The 21,830-nt window shown below is 46.1% G+C and overlaps 1 protein-coding gene and 1 long non-coding RNA gene across 5 annotated transcripts in view; one reads left to right on the top strand and one right to left on the bottom strand.

The window, feature by feature from the left end:
• The window catches only part of IGF1R (insulin like growth factor 1 receptor), a 317,640-nt gene that overhangs the window by 34,895 nt on the left and 260,915 nt on the right, over nucleotides 1–21,830 (top strand). The window contains exon 1 of one of the 4 annotated variants that reach the window (XM_055277091.2): nucleotides 1,956–2,196. The exons of 2 other annotated variants lie outside the window; for them this stretch is intronic. In XM_055277091.2, the coding sequence (XP_055133066.2) occupies nucleotides 2,091–2,196 (106 nt within the window). In that variant the 5' untranslated portion in view covers nucleotides 1,956–2,090. Of the gene's footprint in view, nucleotides 1–1,955; nucleotides 2,197–8,003; nucleotides 8,023–21,830 lie in introns of those variants that run through there. One more of the 4 variants, XM_063640064.1, reaches the window with a different exon arrangement.
• LOC129482019 (uncharacterized) lies at nucleotides 3,906–7,582 on the bottom strand. The gene is made up of 4 exons (XR_008657570.2): nucleotides 7,463–7,582; nucleotides 7,207–7,330; nucleotides 6,167–6,316; nucleotides 3,906–4,356 (listed from the first exon to the last, which is right to left on the bottom strand). It is a non-coding gene; the product is annotated as an uncharacterized lncRNA (long non-coding RNA).

The raw sequence follows: 21,830 nt of genomic DNA, 5'->3' as shown, positions 1-21,830 counted from the left end.
TTTTTCAGATGTTAGAGATGTTATTAATTGCAATCAAGTGGGTATCCTCTTATATAAGTGCATCTGACAAGCCCATTTCACAACTACATCTCATCAGTCACAGTTGGATGGCAAGGTTTATTGTTTAAAGTTTTCATTTTTTCTTTTTTAAGTTGGGAAAGGAAGACAGATGGTTTCAGAAGCCAAGAAAAGGCACAAAGGCATGGGTATTTGGAAATCTGGACGTAATTCACCATTCTTCTTAATTTTTTCTGATCTCTAAGACACTGAGACAGCTGTTAATTGAATTGCTTGTTCACAGTATTTGAGATGTAATGAAATGTGAATGTCCTAATCACCTGGCGGGTGTAGATCTTTGGGATCCTCCTGGAGGCTTAGTAGGGCTGCCCTGAGCAGTATTGTCTTCTCCAGCTGGGCCTCTGAGCTGTACCATGTGCCCGTGCTCAGCCTCAGTCCATCCCTCAGCCAGTTGTTAAATCACTTTGGACGTGTGACAGCCTCAACATGTCACAGCTTTAAAAGTTCAAATTTTAAAAAGGTAAGGAAATGATCTCCTAGTGAGACAACTTCTGCCTAAAAAATAAAAGCTTCTAAGACATAAATTCTGTGTTATGAACAACTTGCAATTTTCATAGTTTTCAGTTTTAGCTCTGGCAGCCTCTATGATAGATCTTAAATATGTTTATCACAGCTGGAAAAATGTTTTATTGTCATCTTTGTTTATCATGATATGCCACCTACTCTGGTTGTGTCTTATAACTGTAGCTCTGTGGGTTTTTTTGTTTGTTTTATGCTTGCTAATGGGGGAGGTGGGGGATGGGGGCTGATGAATATAAATGATACCTAGAAATTGAAATAGGAAAAAAAGAAATGTATTCAGCCAGTACTCTTTCCAGGTTATAGCTAAACGTCAGTTGGCAACCTCCATGCTGTGGTTTATTGAGTAACACTTAGCACAGCACTCAGTGAAGATCTTTTATGGCGTTTTCTGAATGTTATACAAACATAACTAAAGCTTATCCAGATGAGGACAGGGACCTTTCTTTCCTTCTTTTTTAAATGGAGCAAAATTTGGCCACTGGGTTGCTGCAGATGAGAGAGTAGAATGAGAAAGGCAGTCAGTGGGAGACCCTCTGTGTGCTGAGAGAACGCATGTGGGATTTGGCTTCAGGAAGTCTGGGCTTGCATTCTATCCAGCGCTAATATTTAGTGAGTGTGATTTGGGCAAATTATTTAGTCTCCCCGAGCTTCAGGATGTTTGAAACTTTGTGAGGAGTCTGACCCCACGCTGTAGGCTCCCTCCATGTATATATTTCTTCTTTCTTTTCCTTTTTTTTTTTTTTTTTTAAATTTTTGAGATAGTGTCTTGCTCTGTAACCCCAGTTGGAATGCAGTGGCATGGTCACGGCTTACTGCAGCCTCAACCTCCCAGGCTCAAGGGATCCTCTTGCCTCTCAGCCTCCTGAGTAGCTGGGGTCACAGGTATGTGCCATCACGCCTGGCTAATTTTTAACATTTTTTGTAGAGATGGGGTCTCACTATGTTACCCAGATTGCACTCAAACTCCTGGACTCAAGCAGTCCTCTCCCTCCAGCCTCCCAAAGTTCTGGGATTACAGGCATGAGCCACCATGCCTGGCTGGAACTGTTGGCTTTTAAGAAGAATGATGCTGTGCTTGCGTTTACAGTCATATCACCATACTTCCTGGAAAGTGGATGAACACGTTGGATGGATGGTAGATGTTGAGTTCTTTAGATGCCTAGATGCCTAGATGCTTAGATGCTTTTTGTGGGTTCTTACTGGGGCTGTAACTTACTAGAGGACAGAACCCAACTTCTGCTTGCTTAGTGTGGGGAGGTTAATAATAATCTAGGGCACCAGCTTCCCAGTGGGTTTCCATCCTCAGTCTCCTCCAGCCCAGTCTACTCTCTGTTACCCAGCCGGGCACCTCTTCCTCTGTGTCCCTTTGGTATCTTCCCAGTGGCTCTTTCCCTGACTGGCTCAGACCATGTGTATATCTGTGCATTGTCTGTCCAGGGTCCCTCCAAAGATGCCTCTGTGGGCTGGGCCTCTGGTGGTGCTTCCTCCAGATGATGGTTGAAGACGGAACAAGAGTGTGCAAGAACACCAGCATGCTTCCAGTATTCAGGTCTAGCAGCAGGTCCCAGGCATCAGCGGCTCAACACTCCACCTCAGGTAGCCTGATTACCCAGCCTTGGAGCCACAGCCTCCTTGGATGGTGTGGCAGCTGTCAGTGTCTGAAACCATTTTGAACTTTAAAGGGTGGTGTCAGACAGCAGCTATTGAGTCTACTTAAAAGAATTTTTTTAAATGTATAAGTTCAGTGGCATCTTAAGTACATTCACATTGTTGTGCAACCATCACCACCATCCATCTCCAGAACTTGTTCATTTTCCCAAACTGAGACTCCATATCCGTCAAACAACTCCCCATTGCCTTTTTCCCCTAGTCTCTGGCAACCGCCACTCCGCTTTGTCTGTAAATTTGACTATCTAGATACCTCATGTAAGTGGAATCGTATACTGTTTGTCCTTTTGTGACTGGCTCATTTTATGAGCATAATGTCCTCAAAGTTCATTCAGGTTGTAGCATGTGTCCAGAATCTCCTTCCTTTTTAAGGCCCAATAATATTTAATAATATATGTATGTGTGATAACACATTTATATAATGTCCATCACCACATGGTATATATGCTTATCCATTTGTCTGTTGATGGACACTTGAGTTGCTCCCCCTCTTTGGCTACTGTGAATAACATGGCTATGATCATGGATATACAAATATTTCCTTGAGTCTTTCAGTTCTTTTGGGTATATACCCAGAAGTGGAATTGCTGGATCATATGGCAGTTCTATTTTTAATTTTTTGAGGAACCACTGTACTGTTTTCCATGTAGACTGCGTAAGAATTCCAATTTTTCCACATCCTTGCCAACATTTATTTTGTTTTTAAATTTTATTTTTTTATAGTAGCTATCCATCCTAATGGATATGAGGTGGTATCTCATTATGGTTTTGATGGGACTTTTGAGTTTTAGCAAATATCAATGAAGTATTTTTCTTTTTTTTTTCTTAGAGACAGGATCTCACATTGTTGTCCAGGCTGGAGTGCAGTGATGTGATCATAGTTCACTGCAGTCTCAACCTCCTAGGCTCACGCGATGCTCCCCCCTAAGCCTCCTGAATAGATGGGACTATGTTCCTGCGCCATCACTCCTGGCTAATTTTTAAATTTTTGTAGAGATGCGGTCTTGATATATTTTCTAGGCTGGTCTGGAAGTCCTAGCCTCAAGCAGTTCTTCCACCTGAACCTCCCAAAGTGCTGGGATTATAGGCGTGAGCCACCGCGCCTGGCTTACTAAATTTTTATGAGTATGAATTCACTTAAAAGCTGAAGGTTTTGAGAAGAGAGGGAGCATGTGGGAAAACCTAAAGGTTTTGGGAGGAGGAGAAGGAAGAGAGGGAGCATGTGAACAAGGGCAACTGATTACTTCCTTGTCATTCATTTGCCCGGTGTTTACTAAGCACCTGCTATTTCTCACACCTGTGCTGGTTTGGCTCTTGTGAAGGACAGTAAATACAGTGCAGTTCCAGCTGCGCATGGGATCACAGTCCAGTAGGTAAGTGAGTGCCTAAACTTAAGAGAAATTAGTGCAGTCGGGGTCCTGTGGCAGTGAAGGGGTGAGTCTGCACCCAGGCGAGTGTTAAAGGCCTGGCCTAGAGAAGATGGGTGTTTTGATGGAAGGAGCTGCTGGGAAGCATGTGTACTCAGTGACTTGGAGTTTAGAAACCTCAGTTGGCTCCATGTCTTGTCCTTGGTAAAGGAATATCGGGAGCTGAGACTGGATGTATTGACACAGGTCAAATCACAGAGTCTTAGGCCATTTCAAGGAGGTTGGATTTTTCTCTGGAAGGCACAGGGAGGTTTTGAAGGACTTAATGCAGAAGAATGGGCACTGTCAGGTTTGTGGTTTGGAAAGTCCGCCTTGGTAGTAGGGTGGAGGGTGCATTATGGAGGGCTAGACCAGGGCCCAGCCCCCAGCGAGATGCTGTGTGGTAACCAGGGGAGAGAGAGGTGGTGGCGTTAGAAGCCACGACTTGGCATAGAATCCAAAGCATCCCCAGGTTGTCATTGTGTAATTAATGGTTAAGTTGGGACAAGAAATAAAGCTCTTAGAAGTGTCCAGCTGTAGAGCTCTCTGCCTCTTTTTATCTTCAGATTTTTGTCTTTGCCATCTCTGGCCTCCAGTGGAAGGCGGAAGTTACTTATCTCCTTGCTGGAAAGCAGGACTCCTCATGATTGCCAGCCCCTGTTTGGTAGTGGTCCTGGAGTGCCTGTGGAAATGGGATACTTGGTACCACTTACCTTGGGGCTTTGCTTCTGAATTGCAGTGGTGTCTTGTGCTCTGTGGTTTGTAGCATGGAACAGTGGCTGATGGGCTGGGAGTTTGAGTCCCAGTGATTGAGACCCCCTGCCTGCCTGCACCTTACTGAAGGAAGGACATGGTGGCTTCTCAGTGTGCTCTCTGGTGATCTGAACCTAGATTCTTGTTTCACGAGTAGGGGGCAGGGTTTTGGATTGAGCCCTGGCCAGCCCTGGCCCAAATTCTTAGTGTCAGTAGTATAGTTCTCCCACCACCCCCTTCTCTCCCCCGCCCGTTTTCTCCCCCTCCCATTTTCTCCCCCTCCCCTTCTCTCCTACTCTCCTTCCTCTCCCACTCTCCCTCCTCTTCCACTCTCCCTCCTCTTCCACTCTCCCTCCTCTTCCACTCTCCCTCCTCTTCCACTCTCCTTCCTCTCCCACTCTCCCTCCTCTTCCACTCTCCCTCCTCTCTCTGCCTTTCACTTCCCCCCACACACTCTCTCCCCCCCGCCCCGCTCCCAACTTTCTCTCTTCGACTCACCACACACACCTGTGTGTGTGTGTGTGTGTGTGTGTGTGTGTGTGATGGCACTGTTATTTCATGTGTATACCTTTGCCTAGCGTTGGCACATATGGGAATGCTATTACAATGCTTTCGTTGGGGGTCGGTGCTAACCACTGCTGAGTGTGCTGCATGTTTTCTAGAAAACCCTGCTTAGCAGCATGAGACCAGAGCTCTCCACCTTGCCATTAGCTGGTGGGAGAATTTTGAGAAAGTCACCCAATCGCTCCAGTCCTCATTTTTTTTTTTTAATCTGTAAAATGGTATCACAGATGCTTATAGCTCAAGACTAGTTGATGACGGTCTGTGACTCACTCAAAAGGCCCTGTAGATGGGGTTCAGAGGACCTTTGGAAATGGCATGCAAACTCTTTCTAAGTGTATTTTTTTTGGAGAAAGGGCCCAACTTTTTATCAGACATCCTGAGAGATTCAGGATCTAAAAAATAAACCCTGATTAATCTTGGAAGCCTCTTTTTAAGCAGTATGCTTTGATTCATCAGTATATGCATGTGGACGGGCTCTCAGATGGCCTCATGTTTCTCCTCCTCCCTCTGTGTGGCGGGTGACGACTTTGGCTGCCCAGATGTTAACATTAAGTAAGCAGAAGCTCAGTCAGTGTTAGCAAAATTAAATCACTCTGCAAAAATCAATGTTAGTGAAATTAAATCACTTGATCTTAAAAGCAGCATGAAATGGCAGTTTTTCATCTTCATTGTGCTGTTTTCCCTCTCTAGATATCTTGCAGATTTTTTTTTGGTTGCTTGGTTGGTTTTTGGCGTCCTGTTCAAGGACAAGCAGCTTTGGACAGTTGCACTACTTTTTTATTTCATTTTTTGATGGAGTCTCGCTCTGTCACCCAGGCTGGGGTGCAGTGGTATGGTGTCAGCTCACTGCAACCTCTGCCTCCCAGGTTCAAGCAATTCTCCTGTCTCAGCCTCCCAAGTAGCTGGGATTACAGGTGCCTACCACCACACTTGGCTAATTTTTATATTTTTAGTAGGGACAAAGTTTCATCATGTTATTCAAACTCCTGACCTCAAGCGACCTGCCCACCTTGGCCTCCCAAAGTGCTGGGATTACAGGCGTGAGTCACTGTGCCCAGCCAGTTGCACTACATTTTTTTAGATGCCATGGTTGAGGATTCAGGGGTTTGTCATAGATTGATTAATCAGAAAGTATTAATCTAAAGTATTAGAATATATTTATTGCAGGCAGAGACCTTGCATAGTTTAAAGATGACTCAGAAGGCACATTAGGTTCTTGCCTTGCCACACTTTGCTGCCATCACAGATGGATATGAGTTGCCCCCTTATATAGATCTTTCAGGATGCCCCAGTGGAGAACAGCATTGACGTTGAACAGATCCTGTCTGATGGAGAGACACCAGCGTTTCAGCCAACGGTGTGAGTGAGGGCAGGGGCCACCCACCTCTGAGGGCGCTTGCTCTCTCACAGTGTCCTCACGCTGCCGGCAAAGGAGGGGGATGCCATCACAGCTGTAGAAGCAGAATTCCAGAATGTGGGCTCCTTTGGGTGTGGTTTGAGGGTCAAGGAGATGGAGCAGGTAAGGAATGAACTTTGAGGATTTATGATCATTTTCATGATGATAATGATTTAAAAACCTGCTTGGCTGGGCGTGGTGGCTCAGGCCTGTAATTCCAGCACTTTGGGAGACTAAGGAGGATTTCTTGAGTCCAGGAGTTCAAGACCAGCCTGGGCAACATAGTGACACCCCCATCTCTACAAAAAAATTAAAAAATGAGCCAAGCATGATGGTGTGCCCCTGTAGTCCCAGCTACTCAGGAGGCTGAGGCAGGAGGATCCCTTGAGCCTAAGAGGTCAAGGCTACAGTGAGCCATGTCTGTGCCACTGTGCTCCAACTTGGGTGACAGAGCAAGACCCTATCCCAAAACAAAAACAAAAACACATGCTTATGGTAGGAAATTAAAACAGGAGGTAAGGAGTAAACATGCGAGGCCCCTCCTCCTCTCCTCTGACTCTTCCTTCTTCCACCCTGCTTCCCAAGGGTAAGCTTTGCAGATACTCCCTATGCAAGCAAAAATGCTATTCTTAGCCGTCATTTAAACACAGATTTGCAATTTGTGGTTTTTCATTTTAATAAATCTTGGCTCTCTTCCTATAGCAGGATGATCTTTGTTTTTAAAATGATTTTAAGTATACAATTAATACGTGAATGTATGTTTCTTATGGAAATTAGAACAATACACGGTTACAGAGTAGAAGGTGATAGGTGATATACCTCACCCTCTCCTCTTCCTGCTACTCTATGAGTCTGCTTCACTCCCCAGAAGGAACTACTGGCCCATCAGCATGTCTCCTTCCAGGCATTTTTTCCATGTGTTTATGTCCACCTGCATAAGAAACTGGGGGCGGCAGGGTGGGGCGGTGTTGGTAGGTCAGGCAGAAGCAAGCCACAGAGCAGTAAGGGTACTTTTTTAAAAAACATTTAAATAGATCCCTGTTGTCCTGTGGCTTACATGCTCATACATACTCACTCTTTCTTTAAATAAACTTTTTCTTTTAGAATAGTTTTAGATTTACAGAAAAGTTGCCATGATAGTCCAGAGAGTTCCCATATACCTCTTAACAGCTTCCCCTCTGTTAACATTCTATGTCACCATGGTAATTTGCCACAACTAAGGAACCAGCATTACTCCATGACTGTCGGTGAACTAAACTAAGACTTTCTTTGGATTTTACCAGTTTTGCCCAATGTTCCTTTCCTGGTTCAGGATCCTGTGCAGAATAGCACATCACAGCACATTACATTTAGCTGTCTCCTTCACCTCTTCTGGTCTGTGACAGGGTCTCAGACTTTCCTTGTCCTTAGTGACTTTGACAGTTTTGAGGGACACTGGCCAGGTTTTGTGCATACTGCCTCTTAATTTGGAGTTGTCTCATGGTTTTCTTCTTCTTTTTTTTTTTTTTTTTTGAGACAGAGTCTCACTCTTGTTTCCCAAGCTGGAGTGCAATGGTGCAACCTCGGCTCACTGCGACTTCTGCCTCCCGGGTTCAAGCAATTCTCCTGCTTCAGCCTCCCGAGCTGGGATTACAGGTGCCTGCCACCACACCCAACTAATTTTTGTATTTTTAGTAAAGATGGGGTTTCACCAGGTCGGGCAGGCTGGTCTCGAACTCCTCACCTCAGGTGATTGCCCGCCTTGGCTTCCCAAAGTGCGGAGATTACAGGTGTGAGCCACCATGCCCAGCCCATGGTTTTCTTATGGTTAGTCTGGGACCGTGGGTTTTTGGGAGCAAGACCACAGAGCTGAAATGCCTTCCTTTCAATCATTTGTCAGCATGACTTATCACCATCGTTGTTAACCTTGACCACCTGGATGAGGCAGTGTATGTGTTGGGACATATATCTATTTGCCCCACCTACATGAGAGTTGGATCTCTAGAAGAGGAGTCACTGTTCAGAGGTTATAGGCATTTCTATTTTTTGGTAGATGTTGTCCTCCAAAATGGCTGTACACATAATGCTCCTCCCAAAAGTAGGAGAGTGCCTGTTGCCCCATGTCCTCACTCAAGCTTGGTGTTATTAGATTGGTAATTTTTTTCCTGTGAATCTGTTAAGTTAAAAATATTTCTTTAAAAATACCTCCTTGGCCAGGCACAGAGTGGCTCATGCCTGTAATCCCAGCACTTTGGGAGTCCGAGGTGGGCAGATCACTTGAGCTCAGGAGTTCAAGATCAGCCTGGGCAACATGGCCAAACCCTATCTCTACCAAAAATACAAAAAATTAGCTGGGCATGGTGGTGCTTGCTTTTGGTCCCAGCTGTTTGGGAGGCCAATGTGGGAGGATCACTTGAGCCCAGGAAGTTGAGGCTACAATGAGCCGAGATCGTGCCACTGCCCTCTAGCCTGGGTGACAGCGTGAGACCCTGGCTCCAAAGAAAAAAAGAAGATTGATTGAGATAGGGTCTTGCTCTGTTGTTCAGGCTGGAATGCAGTGGTGTCATCATCATAGTTTATTTACTGTAGCCTTGAACTCTTGGGCTCAAGCGGTCCTGCTCCTTCGGCCTCCCAAAGTGCTGGGGTTATAGGCATGAGCCACTATGCCCAGCCAAGCTAAAAATATCTTAGTTTGCATTTCTCTAATTGTCAGAAGTATATTTACTATACCCTGGAAACCTTATGTAAGATGATGGTGAGTTTGGACTTTCCAGTAACATTTGGAAACTCTGTTTAATACCAAGCTCTGGTTAACAATATAAACAAAATAGGGGTCTACCCTCAAGGAATCAAAGCCATTATGTAAAAGCTCTTTCCCACAACACCTACCTGAGATACTACTGTCCTTGGTCATATGCCCCAGCATTTAAAAATGGAGTTAGTGAGAGTCTGTTATTTACCACCTGATACATTGGTAAGAGCCTCTTGATGGTATGGGGACATCAGTAGGGAGGATATAGACGTAGCCACCCCCGCCCTCGATACTAGGGGCCTCAGGGTGGGGTAAGCCTGGGTGGGAGGTATGAGTGGTGGAGCAGTGGGAGACCCTGGATCCTTAGTCTCCAGCGTGAGTGCATTTTGCCAAGGCTTTGTCCCATGTCCCTTTGTCCTATGTTCCATTTGCCCGTGGTGTTGCCTAGAGAGCATGGAAGGGCTGGTGGAGCATGCTCTGTGGTTCCCTAACCCAGGGCTGTGTGGGGAGAGCTTGCAGCACCGCCCTGACCCCATATGAATGTCCTTGCTGTTTCCTGCTGTGCCATCCAGCAACCATAGGCTGCTGTGCTGTGGCTGGGAGACCTGTTTGGTCTTGGAAGCTGGGTCCTGGATGAGCAGAATGAGGCAGGCATAGAGGTGATGTTGGCTACGGGCAGGGGAGCGTTTGCTTTGCCTCGGAGTAGTGCCAGTTCCATGTAGGGGGGCAGGATTTACCACCCCGTTGTGGGGATTTGAGACTTTGGGTTTTATTTTCCTTTATACCTTGAGCTTTGTTCTACAGCAGGTCCCTGGGAAGACTGGTCCACAAAGCTGCTGAATGGGGCTGCTGTCCAGCAGCCCTGCCTCCTGCTGCAGAATGCAGAGGACGCTGTAGACTTACTTGGTGGGTGCCTGGGGATTTCTGCCTCCCTGGTGCACTGGGCACAGCGGCTTGCCTGCCTTTTGGGTCATCTCCACCTCTCAGGGATGTTTTTGTTTGAATGACCTCCTGTTTTGTTTGTTTTTGGAGACGAAGTCTTGCTCTGTCACCCAGGCTGGAGTGCAATGGCATGATCTCTGCTAACTGCAACCTCCGCCTCCCGGGTTCAAGTGATTCTCGTGCTTCAGCCTTCTGAGTAGCTGGGACCTCAGGTGTATGCCACCATGCCATGCTCATTTTTGTGTTTTTAGTAGAGATGGGGTTTTACCATGTTGGTCAGGCTGGTCTTGAACTCCTGGCCTCAAGCAGTGCGCCTGCCTCAGCCTCCCCAAGTGCTGGGATTACAGGCGTGAGCCACCGTGCCCGGCCTGACCTTCTGTCTTCTGTTTTTGCCCACTGTCAAGGGTAGACTTCTTCAAGGCTGAACTTGTGCTGTCCTAAAGAGGAGTGATGGGAGACATTTCTGACTTTGTCAGTGTGCTGCTTGGCAGCACCTGCCTCGTTTCTGGTGACCATTTGGAAATGTGTCCTTTATCTGGTACCAAGGAGCATTTACGTTGATCCCTTTGCACTTAATTGGCATACTTTTATTCCTCTGGATTTTTTTTTTAAAGCATAATTGTTCTTGTCTACATGATGTAACATGCTGCTGACTTTCAAGCAAATTAACAGAGTTCGTGCTGAAGCGCAAGGGTGCAGGGAAACAAAATTGGAGGGTTATTAAAGGGGTGAGGCGGCTCCTCAAAGATGTCACTGCACCATTCATTCATGTGTTCCTGGCCCATAGCAGGCTCATTAATCCTCCACGACAATCCGTTAGCATGCCTGTCAGCCCTTCAGAGAAGATGAGCCATAGGAAGGCTTAGGGACCCCCACTTGGACTGCTGTGTGGCTCTGTGAACATCCCCATCTTCCTGGAGTGATGTGGTTGTGGCAGCCTGACTTTCCCCATTTTTTTTTTTGGACCTCAGCCTCCAGTGCTCCTGGGCCAGACTCAGGGTGGGGGGATGCAGGTGCCAGTGACTGACACTTGGCCCCTCACACTTCACTGCCTGCTTTGCTTTAAAGGCAGGGGCTGCTCATGTTTGTCTGAGCTCTCCATCTGTTTGAGAATTATATTGTTCTCAACTGGAACTTGTAAAAGAGAAAAAAATGTACTTCTCAATTTCCATGGAAGAATGTATAGATTTTCTGGTGGGGTGGAAACTTTCTTTGCATGAAGGGATCTTTGTGTGATCTGAGCATCAGCACTGAATAAAGAATGGGTGCGCTGAAGTCGGGGAGGCCGACTTTCCTGTGGCTTGCTGGGGAAAGTTTGAACTGTGTGTAAGCAGTGCGTGGAAGGAAAGCTAAGTGTGGAGATAACGAAGGGAATGGGATTTAATAGAAACAGGGTGTGATGAGTGGCAGTTGCCTGATGAAGTGGAAATCTTGGTGTTCCAAATTTGTGAGATCCATTTCTGTCCTCTAAGGAAAATGTTGTATGTGCAGGAGGAGTTCATGCAGTTGGGTTAGATTGTGTTTTCTGTCTTTATTTTTTTTCCTCCCTCTGTGGGTTGTGAACAAAAACAAGAATTTGATATTCTGCTGTATAGTTAACTTGTGCAAACGTGTATGCTTTTCAGTGGAATATAAGGTCTGAAATAATAGCATTTTCCCTAGTAAGTCAGTTTTATTCCTTTACATATGGGTTATGAGATACAAAGTGAAGCTCTGTAAAGCTTTTTACGAGCTCCCTATGTTGCCTTCCTTTGACGGGTCAAGGCATTGGGGTTGACAGAGGTTTCTACTCTCAGAGGCTTTAAAGAGGTGCCCACTCTGGTCAGATGGCTGTCAGCATGCACCATGTGTGTGAGAGAGCCCCTCTTCAATCATATGCACCTGGCTGTAGCATCCTTGTCAGCCTTAAGAGATACCGCCAAAGAGGAATTTTCTACCCCTAGAATCATGTGAGGTCATCTTAATTTAAGCCCCAGCTCTGCTCCCTAAATTAACTGAGTGATCCCAGGTAGGTCATTTGCTCATTGTTAACTATCAGTTTCCTTAGCTGCAAAACAGAGCAAATAACACCCCAAAAGAGTTATCATAGTAAATCACATCAGGCTTATACAATCTCAGAAATGTGCAGCTCCACAGAAATCTTCATTACCTCTTTAGGCAGTCCAGTCTGGTTTCAAATGAATCCTACTGTCTGTTCTTATATGGAACCACAGTCCCTCACCCTGTGTTGATCTAAGTTCTCTGTTTCTCTCCCCCAGCAGGGTCATAAAGAGCCTGACCAGTCCCCCTCCCTGGAGACCTTTGTGTGCTGGGTTTCTGCAGCCGTTCTCCATGAGAAGGGACTTCGGTCCCTGCTGTCACTTGGATGTTCTTCCACTGACTTATCTCTCTTAATGTGTGGAGGCAGAAACCCAGTTTTCAGGGTCTCTTCCCCTGGCCCCTTACTAAGTCGCCCTTAGGTACAGTCTAAGACTGCCTGACTTTTTCTTTTTTTTTTTTTTTGGCAGCCACAACATCACATCGTCACATAGAGAAATTATATCCAATTAAATCTCCTAAGTCTTTTTCACACCTCCTACATTTGTGCATTTCTTTTTTTGCACCCAAGTGTCCAAATAGCATTTATTTCCTCTCTATTGCAATTCCAATCTGTTGATCTTTTTAGCTCTTGACTCTGTCATCCAATGTATTTGCCATTGCTCCTGGAAACTTGTCATCTTTGAATTAGATAAACATTTTATCTGTGCCATCGTTCAAGTAATTGATAAAAATGTTGAAATATACAGTACTCAGAAAGAGACCTGTGGCCTTCCACTAGAGACCTTCCTTGGTCTCTTCATTAATCAGCACTTTGGAGGGTAAATTGAACATTTACTAAGCTATTCAGATGTGGTTCATATTTCTTCACCTTGTCAACAAAGAGATTTTAGCAAGGCATTGTAGACAAAGTATGTGTTCCTGGAATATACCTATTAAAAAAAAATCCTTATACCAAGAAAATGGGCACATCCCCAAAACCCAGGTTATTGTGGTTTGTGGCTTCTGACCCAGGGCTTCACTTTGTAGCAGTGTTTTTCTTCTGTTTTTGCCTTTGGTTGATACCACTGCTAGAGTGCAGATAAGAGAATGTTACTACCAGGGGCTTGAGTGTCGGCCTGTGATTGGCTGTCATCTGGAGCAGAGCGGGATTGAGCTGCTCGGGAGAAAGGTCTTTAGGTGATTTTTTTGGGGAAGCTGAGAGTACTGGTTGTAGACATCCTCTCCTGGCTGATGATGGGTTTGGCCTCCGTGGGGCTGCTGTCTGGCTGGGCTCGTGGGCAGAGGTTCCTGTGCGTGTGGATGGAGAAGTCCTAAATGCCGAGGGTACCTGGTCTTAGTAGAAATTGTAGGATGCGTCAGTGAAGAAGTCAGGGATGCGGACTGTCCTCCGGATGCTCAGATGAGCATGCAGTAGAAAAAGTACTCCTTTGAGGGAGGAGGTGAATCTGGAGGTGTTAGAGCAGAAGAGTAAATGCAGAAGTTGTAGCAGATACAGAAGCTTTGGCAAGAGTGGGAGTGATCACTGAAGGGAAGGCAGGGGCTTGCTGGGACAGGCTGGAGCCGTGATCGACCCTCATAGTAACCCTGCTGCATTTTACAAAGGAAGAACTTTGTTGGGGTACAGATGTGCCAAACACTCAAAGTTAGAAAATCAATGCAATGGGTTGTAGCTTCTGCCCTTGAAACATAACAGATAGTGAGAACCTGCCACAGTTCAGTTTGCAGAATGGTTGGTTGCATACAGTGTTTTAGCTCTTGCCCACTCAATACAGAGGTTGCATGCGGGCGTCCACCTGCTCTGCCACCTCTGCCTGCTTGTGGCTGTGTGCCCAGAGCCCATTTCCCTGGGGAGTCAGTGCAGCACTCCCGGGGGACCCTTCTATTTGTGTCCTGACGAATCTGACTGTGCTGGATGCAGGCCCGTAGCCACACCTGGTATGGGTGGCATCTTTAAATGCCTGGCCTGTATGTGCTGTATCTGCAGCAGAGCTGTGGCCAAACCTGCTTTCCTTCCATCTGGGTTCCCCTTGGTTCTCGGTGGTGGACGGGCTGTGTGGTCTGCCCTCAGCTGTCCACTTGCACTTGTGTTAAAATGCGGCAGAACTTTCCCTCTATATTTAAATTGTGGTGAAATACATACAACATAAAACTTACCATCTTTAACCTTTTTTTATTGAGACAGGATCTCATTCTGTCACCCAGGCTGGAGTGCAGTGGCACGATCTCAGCTCACTGCAACCTCTGCCTCCTGGGTTCAGGCGATTCTCATGCCTCAGCCTCCTGAGTATCTGGGATTACAGGTGTGTGCCACCATGCCTGGCTAACTTTTCTATTGTTAGTAGAGATGGGGTTTCGCCATGTTGGCCAGGCTGGTCTTGAATTCCTGGCCTCAAGTGATCCCTCCCGCCTCGGCCTCCCAAAGTGCTGAGATTACAGGCGTGAGCCACCGCGCCCGGCCTCCCTTCTTTTTTTTTTTTTTTTTTTTTTTTTTTTTTTTCTTTAAGAGATGGAGTCCTGCTGTGTTGCCCAGGCTGGAGTGCTGTGGTGTGATCTTGGCTCACTGCAACCTCTGCCTCCCAGATTGAAGTGATTCTCCTGCCTCAGCCTCCCGAGTACCTGGGATTACAGGCGCCAGGCACCATGCCTAGCTAATTTTTGTATTTTTAGTAGAGATGGGGTTTCACCATGTTGGCCAGGCTGGTTTTGAACTCCTGACCTCGTGATCCCCCTGCCTTAGCCTCCCAAAGTGCTGGGATTACAGGCGTGAGCCACCACGCCCACCGGCCTCCCATCTTAACATTTTAAAGTGTACGGTTTAAGTACATTTACACTACTGTCGAGTCAATCTCTAGAACACTTTTCATCTTGAAAAATGGAAACTGTGTACCCATTAATAACTCCCATTCTCTCCTACCACAGCCACGGGCAACCACTTTCTGCTGTCTCCGTGAGTCTGACTACTTTGAGTACCTATGAGCAGAATCGGCAGGATTTCTCCTTTTGCGACTGCCTTATTTCACTTAGCATAATGTCCTCAAGCTTCATCCAGGTTGTTGCATGTGAGAGGATTTCCTTCCTGTGCATGTAGTAGAGTGATGCAGGGACTGACCTCTGGCCATGTGGTGGGTGGTTAGTGATGGAACCAAGAGGTAGCTGGTCTCTGAATACTAGCCCAGTCCTTCTCCTCTCTAGGAAAGTCCCCAGATCAGATAGAAAGCCTCAGTATTTCAAGAAGCTTCTGTTTTGACACCACATCCATGAAGAATCACACCGCAGGGTAGGGGAACAGATGAGTGGGATTTCTACACTGTTATCAGCTAGACTTAGATAACTGGCTGATTGAAAAGAGTACAGGTCACTTAAGGAAACTGGAGCATTGTAGGGCAAGGTAAAATGCTTTTGAAATGAGGATGTGAACTGTAACTGGAATGATGTAATGTGTTCTACAAAACGAAGCCAGTGAGAGGACAGGGGACACAGGGCCGACTTTTATTTAGGACATTTGCCTGGTTCTGAGCAGAAAGTTGAAAGTCACGAGAGAGAGGGAAAGGAAGGCAGAAGGAGCTTGGTTTTTGCAGGTGCCTGCTCAGCATGGGCCTTGCCCCAGCTTGGCTGTACCTCACAGCACCATCCGCTGGCTGTACAGTCTGTCCTTCGGAGGTTTAGGGTGCTGTCTCATGCACGGTGGGTGCTAGGTGGTAGTGAGGACAGGGTGTAGGACTAGGCAGGTGCTGCCCCTCGGAAGGCCTCATGGTGAGGCGAAGAGCTCTGGCTCCGAGGGACTCTAGCTCCTGGTGTCCTGCTTCGTCGAGAAGCCAGCCACCCGTGGGAACTGTGGATAATTAGAAAGGATTAGAGGCTCTTATAAGGGTGTTTTTTGAAATATGGAGACTTAGAATATTGGGCTTTGGGACATTTTAAGATGAGAAAGGCATTTGGAGTAACTGTCAGAGCAGATAAAGTTGTTGTTATGAAGATCGAGGAAAACAGTTGTTACAAATACAGCTCTGCACCAATTCTGCTCCAATCTGTTTGGCTACAGATGCTTTAAGTGGAGGGGACACTGGGGCTTGTGTTCCCTTTAGTCTTTGAATTCCCGTTAAAGTTTCCATGTCTTAATTGGCATGGCAGGATAGAAACATCTCACCCATCTTTGTAAGTTCTTTGCTGTATGTAGCACTCTGGTTTTAATGTTCCGAGCCTTCAGGACTGCCCTCTATGTGTGCATTTATTTTGTTTATATGCATGATGTTAAGTGGCTCTTGTGGCAGTAAAAAACAATGTCCACATTCAAATTACACTTAGTTTTTAATTTCTGTTCTCAGAGTTACCTCTGTAATGGAAATCTCTTACATTCTTATCATTGCCTTCAGTTATTGAATGTGTTAGGTGGCCAGGATTGCTGTCTGTGTGAAACGGGAATGTACATATACAATGTAAACATGTTCTGATTGACACACGAAGATAAAGGGCTTAACATGAATTGTGTCGGTTTACACTTACACAGAAAATTCTACTGTAATAAACTGAAGTGTCAGTAGTGTTTGTTATCATAGCATTGTCTTTTTCACCCTTTTCTGATCTCTGATTTTTCAATTAGGAATGAGGCCTAAAGAAACCCATGCTCTCTCTTCTCTGAGCACAAGGAGAGTGTCCTCAGACCTTGAAGGGCACAGCATGGGATGATCATGTACTAGGGAGATTCTGTCTCCACCCCATTTTTCTTCTGCTTTGCTTTGTTTCATGCGTGGTTTCTACGGGCTTCTTGGGGGTTTTCTGAGAGAGAGAATGTCAATTTGAGAAGTAACAGGTGCACAGGCTTTACCTGCACCACACTGCAGATAAGGTGGGTGGGGAGGCTAGTGACAGGTGGTGGGGTGGGTTATTCAATTATTTCCTAGGGCAGTGGGTCTCACAGGGTGGTGCTTAGGCCAAGCAGCATCACCTGGGTGAATATTAGAAGCATGAATTTTGGGGCCTCACCTCTTGCATTTTAACAGTTCCTTCAAGTGGTCGTGATGCATGTTGAGGACTTTGAACACTGTCCTCCTACATGCAAAGTGAGGTTGACCTCCCACACACTTGTCTCAGTCTGCTTTCTAGTATCTGTCCCATTGCCTTTGTTGTTGTCCCTGCCACACGGGCTGCACCCCTGGGATTCCCCCAGCTGCCACCAGGCATCAGCTCCAGCTGCCTCCCAGGGTGTGCTCCTGCCTCTGCTTGGAGTACCCTGCCCCCCACCCTTCCTGGCAAGACCCTGCTCATCTTTCAGGGTCCTCTCCGCTGAGAAGTCTTCCTGACCTCCTCGGAGATAGGGAGTCGTGGGGCCTTGTCTTTGTGTTCCCAGGGTTCTGTCTATTGCGCTATTAAAACTTTTCTTTCATTTAATTTGCCACTTGCTAGAGAGATGGTTGTTCTGTCTTCCTTGTGCAAAATTCAGTGATACACTAATCCTCTCCTAACCTCTTAAATCATTTTGACTTTCCCAGAGTGATAGTGTCTAGAGAGGGTTTTTGTTGTACTAAGTTATTGGTTCCAAAGAATTCATCTTAAGAGGAGTAAAGAACGATTATAGTATGCCGCTCACTGAGACAAAATCATCTTCTCACATAAGCCCAAAGGTTTTGTTACATTGGATTTTACCATCAGAATTAAAGATGATGATTGGCTCACTAATGTGCTTCACCTTCACAGTGTGCCTGTAGACCTGTAGTAAAAGAAGGCTAATTATGTTTCCTGACGTCTTTTATTTCCAACTATAAGCTAAGCCTATCCCACTTTTTAAATTTTTTTTATATTTATTTTTTGTTTTTGAGATGGAATCTCGCTCTGTCGCCCAGGCTGGAGTGCAGTGGCGTGATCTCGGCTCACTGCAAGTTCCGCCTCCCAGGTTCACGCCATTCTCCCGCCTCAGCCTCCCTAGTAGCTGGGACTACAGGTGCCTGCCACCACGCCCGGCTAATTTTGTTTTTGTATTTTTAGTAGAGATGGGGTTTCACAGTGTTAGCCAGGATGGTCTTGATGTTCTGACCTCGTGATCCTACCGCCTTGGCCTCCCAAAGTGCTGGTATTACAGGCGTGAGCCACCGCGCCTGGCCAACCTATCCCATATTTTTAAAGAAGAGTTGATCAAGTAGTTACCCATTTTAACTAAATGGATAACTATAACATTCTTTAATGGAATTGTTGACAGAAGGATAATCAATGATTTTGCTAATTCATGCCACCCTCCTTTGTTGTATGTTAGTAATATTTACATTGGGGCAACAAAATAGATCACCATTTCCGTTAATGTTTACTTAATAACAGCTGCTAAAAGTTATTACTGTTTGCAGTAACACAGAAGGACTTACCTGATCCTTATGCCAGCTTCTGTAGGGTAGGTAGTGACAGCCCATTTTGCAGGTGAGGAAGATGAGGTTTAGAGGTGAGGTGTGTCTGCCTGAGGGCAGGAGCTGGTAAATGGCACTCCGGGCTCATGGGAGTCACGCTGTTTTTTCTAGGACCTCAAGGTTGTGTCTAAGACATAATTTACAGTTCTCGTGGAGCTCTTCCAAATACTTAGATACACAGCTTTGGGGAGTTTTCTCAGCCAAATGCTTTTTATTAGCCCTTCTCATATTAACATTTAGTTCTTAGGGGTTTATTTTCAAAATATGTATAGCTTGTATATGCCATTCACCTAAGTTCTTACAGCAGACATTCTGCCTCTTGATCTTTAGAAAATACCTAAGAGTATTTTGTTAACAGTACTCATTTCAACTGAAAGGCTTTATTTTAAAATTTAATTTGATTTTATTATTGTTTTTTGAGACAGAATCTTGCTCTGTGTCTCCCAGGCTGGAGTGCAGTGGTGTGATCTTGACGTGTTGCAACGTCTGCCCTCCTGGGTTCAAGTGATTCTTGTGCCTCAGCCACCCAAGTAGCTGGAATTACAGGCATGCACCACCACACCTGGCTAATTTTTGTATTTTTAGTAGAGATGGGGTTTCAAACTCTTGGCCTCAAGCAGTCTACCTGCCTTGGGCTGCCAAAGTGCTGGGACTACAGGTGTGAACCACTGTGCCTGACTTTTAAGGCTTTCTTTAAAATGGCATCTTTTGGCCAGGTGTGGTGGTAATCCCAGCACTTCTGGAGGCTGAGGCTGGAGGATTGCTTGAGCCCAGGAATTGGAGACCAGCCTGGGCAACATAGGGAGACCCTCTCTCTGCCAAAAAATTTAAAAAACAAAACCTAGGTGTTATGGTGTACCCCTGTGGTCCCAGCTACTTGGGAGCTGAGGTGGAAGGATTGCTTGAGCCCAGGAGGTCGAGGCTGCATTGAGCCATGATTGTGCTGCAGCACTCTAGCCTGGGTGACAGAGTGAGGCCATGTCTCAAAAATCAATAAAAAATAAATAAAATGACATCTTTGGAGAAGTGAGTTCTACCCAGGTACCAAGCCCCTGCCTGCCCCTCCCAACTCCCTTCCCTGCCTCCCAGCACCCCCATCTGTTTTGGTTCTGCTGTTGCCCTTCTCTGGCTTTGGGGACTTTGCTGAGGCCCCACTGTCCCCATCTTCCAGCTGTACCCTTTCTCTCTGCTTCCCTCCTTGTCTTATTCTTTACAGGGCTGCCTGGGATCTCACATGCCAGTATCGGTTGCTTTGAGAAGGGAGAAAGGGTATTTTGCATTTTCCTTTTAATCATCAGTGAGTAGCCACAAAGGGTGTGTCTCTCCCTCCTGTGCTGTGTTTACTGTTTACTCCCTCGGTGCATGAATTATTTCGTGGCACCAGTGGAGCATGTTTTATTCTCTTTCCTGTTTGTGGCTTGCGCCTCCTGAACACTGCTATCATTCATGGTCCAGCTTGGTTTTCTTTTTCACTGTTTCTATCACAAAACCTCCTGAAGACCAATGGTGTCAGTCATAGGATCCAAAACAGCTGGTTCCTAGGCCTGCCTCCTGCTCTGTGGTTTGGGCTTGTCTTTTCTTCCAGAGTAAGTGGGTAGCTTCTTCCTACTTTTTTTCTCTTTTCTTCTGTAAATGGGAGGAGAAGTGTCAAGTATGGAGGCTGCTCTTTCATTTGAAGGAAATTCACAGTCCAGCTCGGTAGCGTGGCCTCTGTTAACTGGTGGCCAACACTGACTGTGGAAGGGGGGCCAGATGGCAAAGTGAAGCAGATTCTTTCCTCCTGTCTGCATTTTGATTGCAGAATGAAGTTCAGCTTGCTTCAGTCTGTGTCTTCATGTTCTTTCACTAGGTACTGAATTTTGTGATCTGTTGGAAATAACAAGTAAATAGATGCCTAACGCTTTATACGGGTTGAGCATCTCTAATCCAAAAATCCCAAATCCAAAATGCTTCACAAGTTTCAGCTTTCAGAGCACTGACATGACACCACAAGTGGAAAATTCCACACCTGACCTCATGTGATGGGTCACTTTTCAAAACTCAGGCACACGACACACAGTTAATTTAGTGTCCCCAAGGGAAAAAAGACCCTCCTGGCCCTCTTCAGCTGTGATGTGTCTTTTCCACACATGCCCAGATTCCCTCAAACAGCTCCACAAAGGGTAATAAAATGGCTCGTTGTACACAAACTTTGTTTCGTGCAGAAGATTCTTAAAAATGTTATATAAAATGACCTTTTAGAGAAGCGAGAAGAGAAATGAGAGGTAGGGGAGGGAGGGAGGAGTTGGGGGACAGATCGGGGAATAGTTGAAACTAAGGTGTTTAGGCAAAGCTCTGAGGAGGTGACGTTTGAGTGGAGACCCACATGGCGAGAGAATGGGGCAACCTCCTGAGGGGGAGCAGAAGCACTGTGGGCAGCAGGGTGTGAGCAGAGGAGAAGCTTGATGTGCTGGAGGCTGGTGACTCCTGTGGAGTCTTGTCGGATGGTGTTGGGACACGGATGGACTGTGAGGAGGTGGGATCATGGGGAATGTGTTGCTTTAGGCCAAGCTGGAGATGATAGTGGCTCAGATCAGAGCTAAAGTTGTGGAGACACACAGACATTGAAAGAATGATGAAATTCACTCATTCTGCTTGTGTCCCATGTGATGTGTCCGCTGCACACCAAGTACTGTTTTAGGCACTGGTGATATAATTGTGAACCAACTGGAGCTGCGATGAGAGAGACCATGAAAAGAAAGGCCAGAGCCATGTCCTGCAGAAGGTGGTGTACCTTGGGAGGGAAGTGCGTACGGTTGTTGAGGAATAGTGTGCTGCACAGGGAGGAATGAGGTGGGACAGCATTGTGGGAAGAGCAACCAAGATTCTCATAGGCTTGGGAGCTGGAGCCCTGAGGTCTGTTGCTGGACTAGATATGTGAGGTGTGAGAGGAGAGAAGAATCAGGAATGACTCGTTGATTTTTAACATCAGCAACTCAGAGAATGAGAGTGCTACAGTTTACAAGCTTGGAAGGTGGATTATGTGGGGGAATGAATGAGTTATTAGACACCTCAATGGATATGCTCAGATGGATATATACATTAGAGCTCAGAAGAGTCTGGGCTAGTGACATGAATTTGATCATCATCTAGAGTATGAGTGGCACTGGAAGCCACTTGTCTGGATGAGGTGACAGAGGAAAAGGTTGAGGATAGCAACCGACATTTAGAGGTAAGGTAGAAGGCAGAGCAGTGTGGAATCAGGGAAGCCGAGAGGAGGAGGCAATGCCAGACGACTGGAAGGTCAAGTGACACTTTGACAGTGTCACTGGGGTCTCTGCTAAGAGCTATTCAGTGTC

The sequence above is a fragment of the Symphalangus syndactylus genome, chromosome 5 (genome assembly GCF_028878055.3).
Source record: "Symphalangus syndactylus isolate Jambi chromosome 5, NHGRI_mSymSyn1-v2.1_pri, whole genome shotgun sequence".
Classification (NCBI taxonomy): domain Eukaryota; kingdom Metazoa; phylum Chordata; class Mammalia; order Primates; family Hylobatidae; genus Symphalangus; species Symphalangus syndactylus.
Note: the sequence above shows the minus strand (reverse complement) of the source record. Positions and strands in the feature narration are given on the sequence as shown.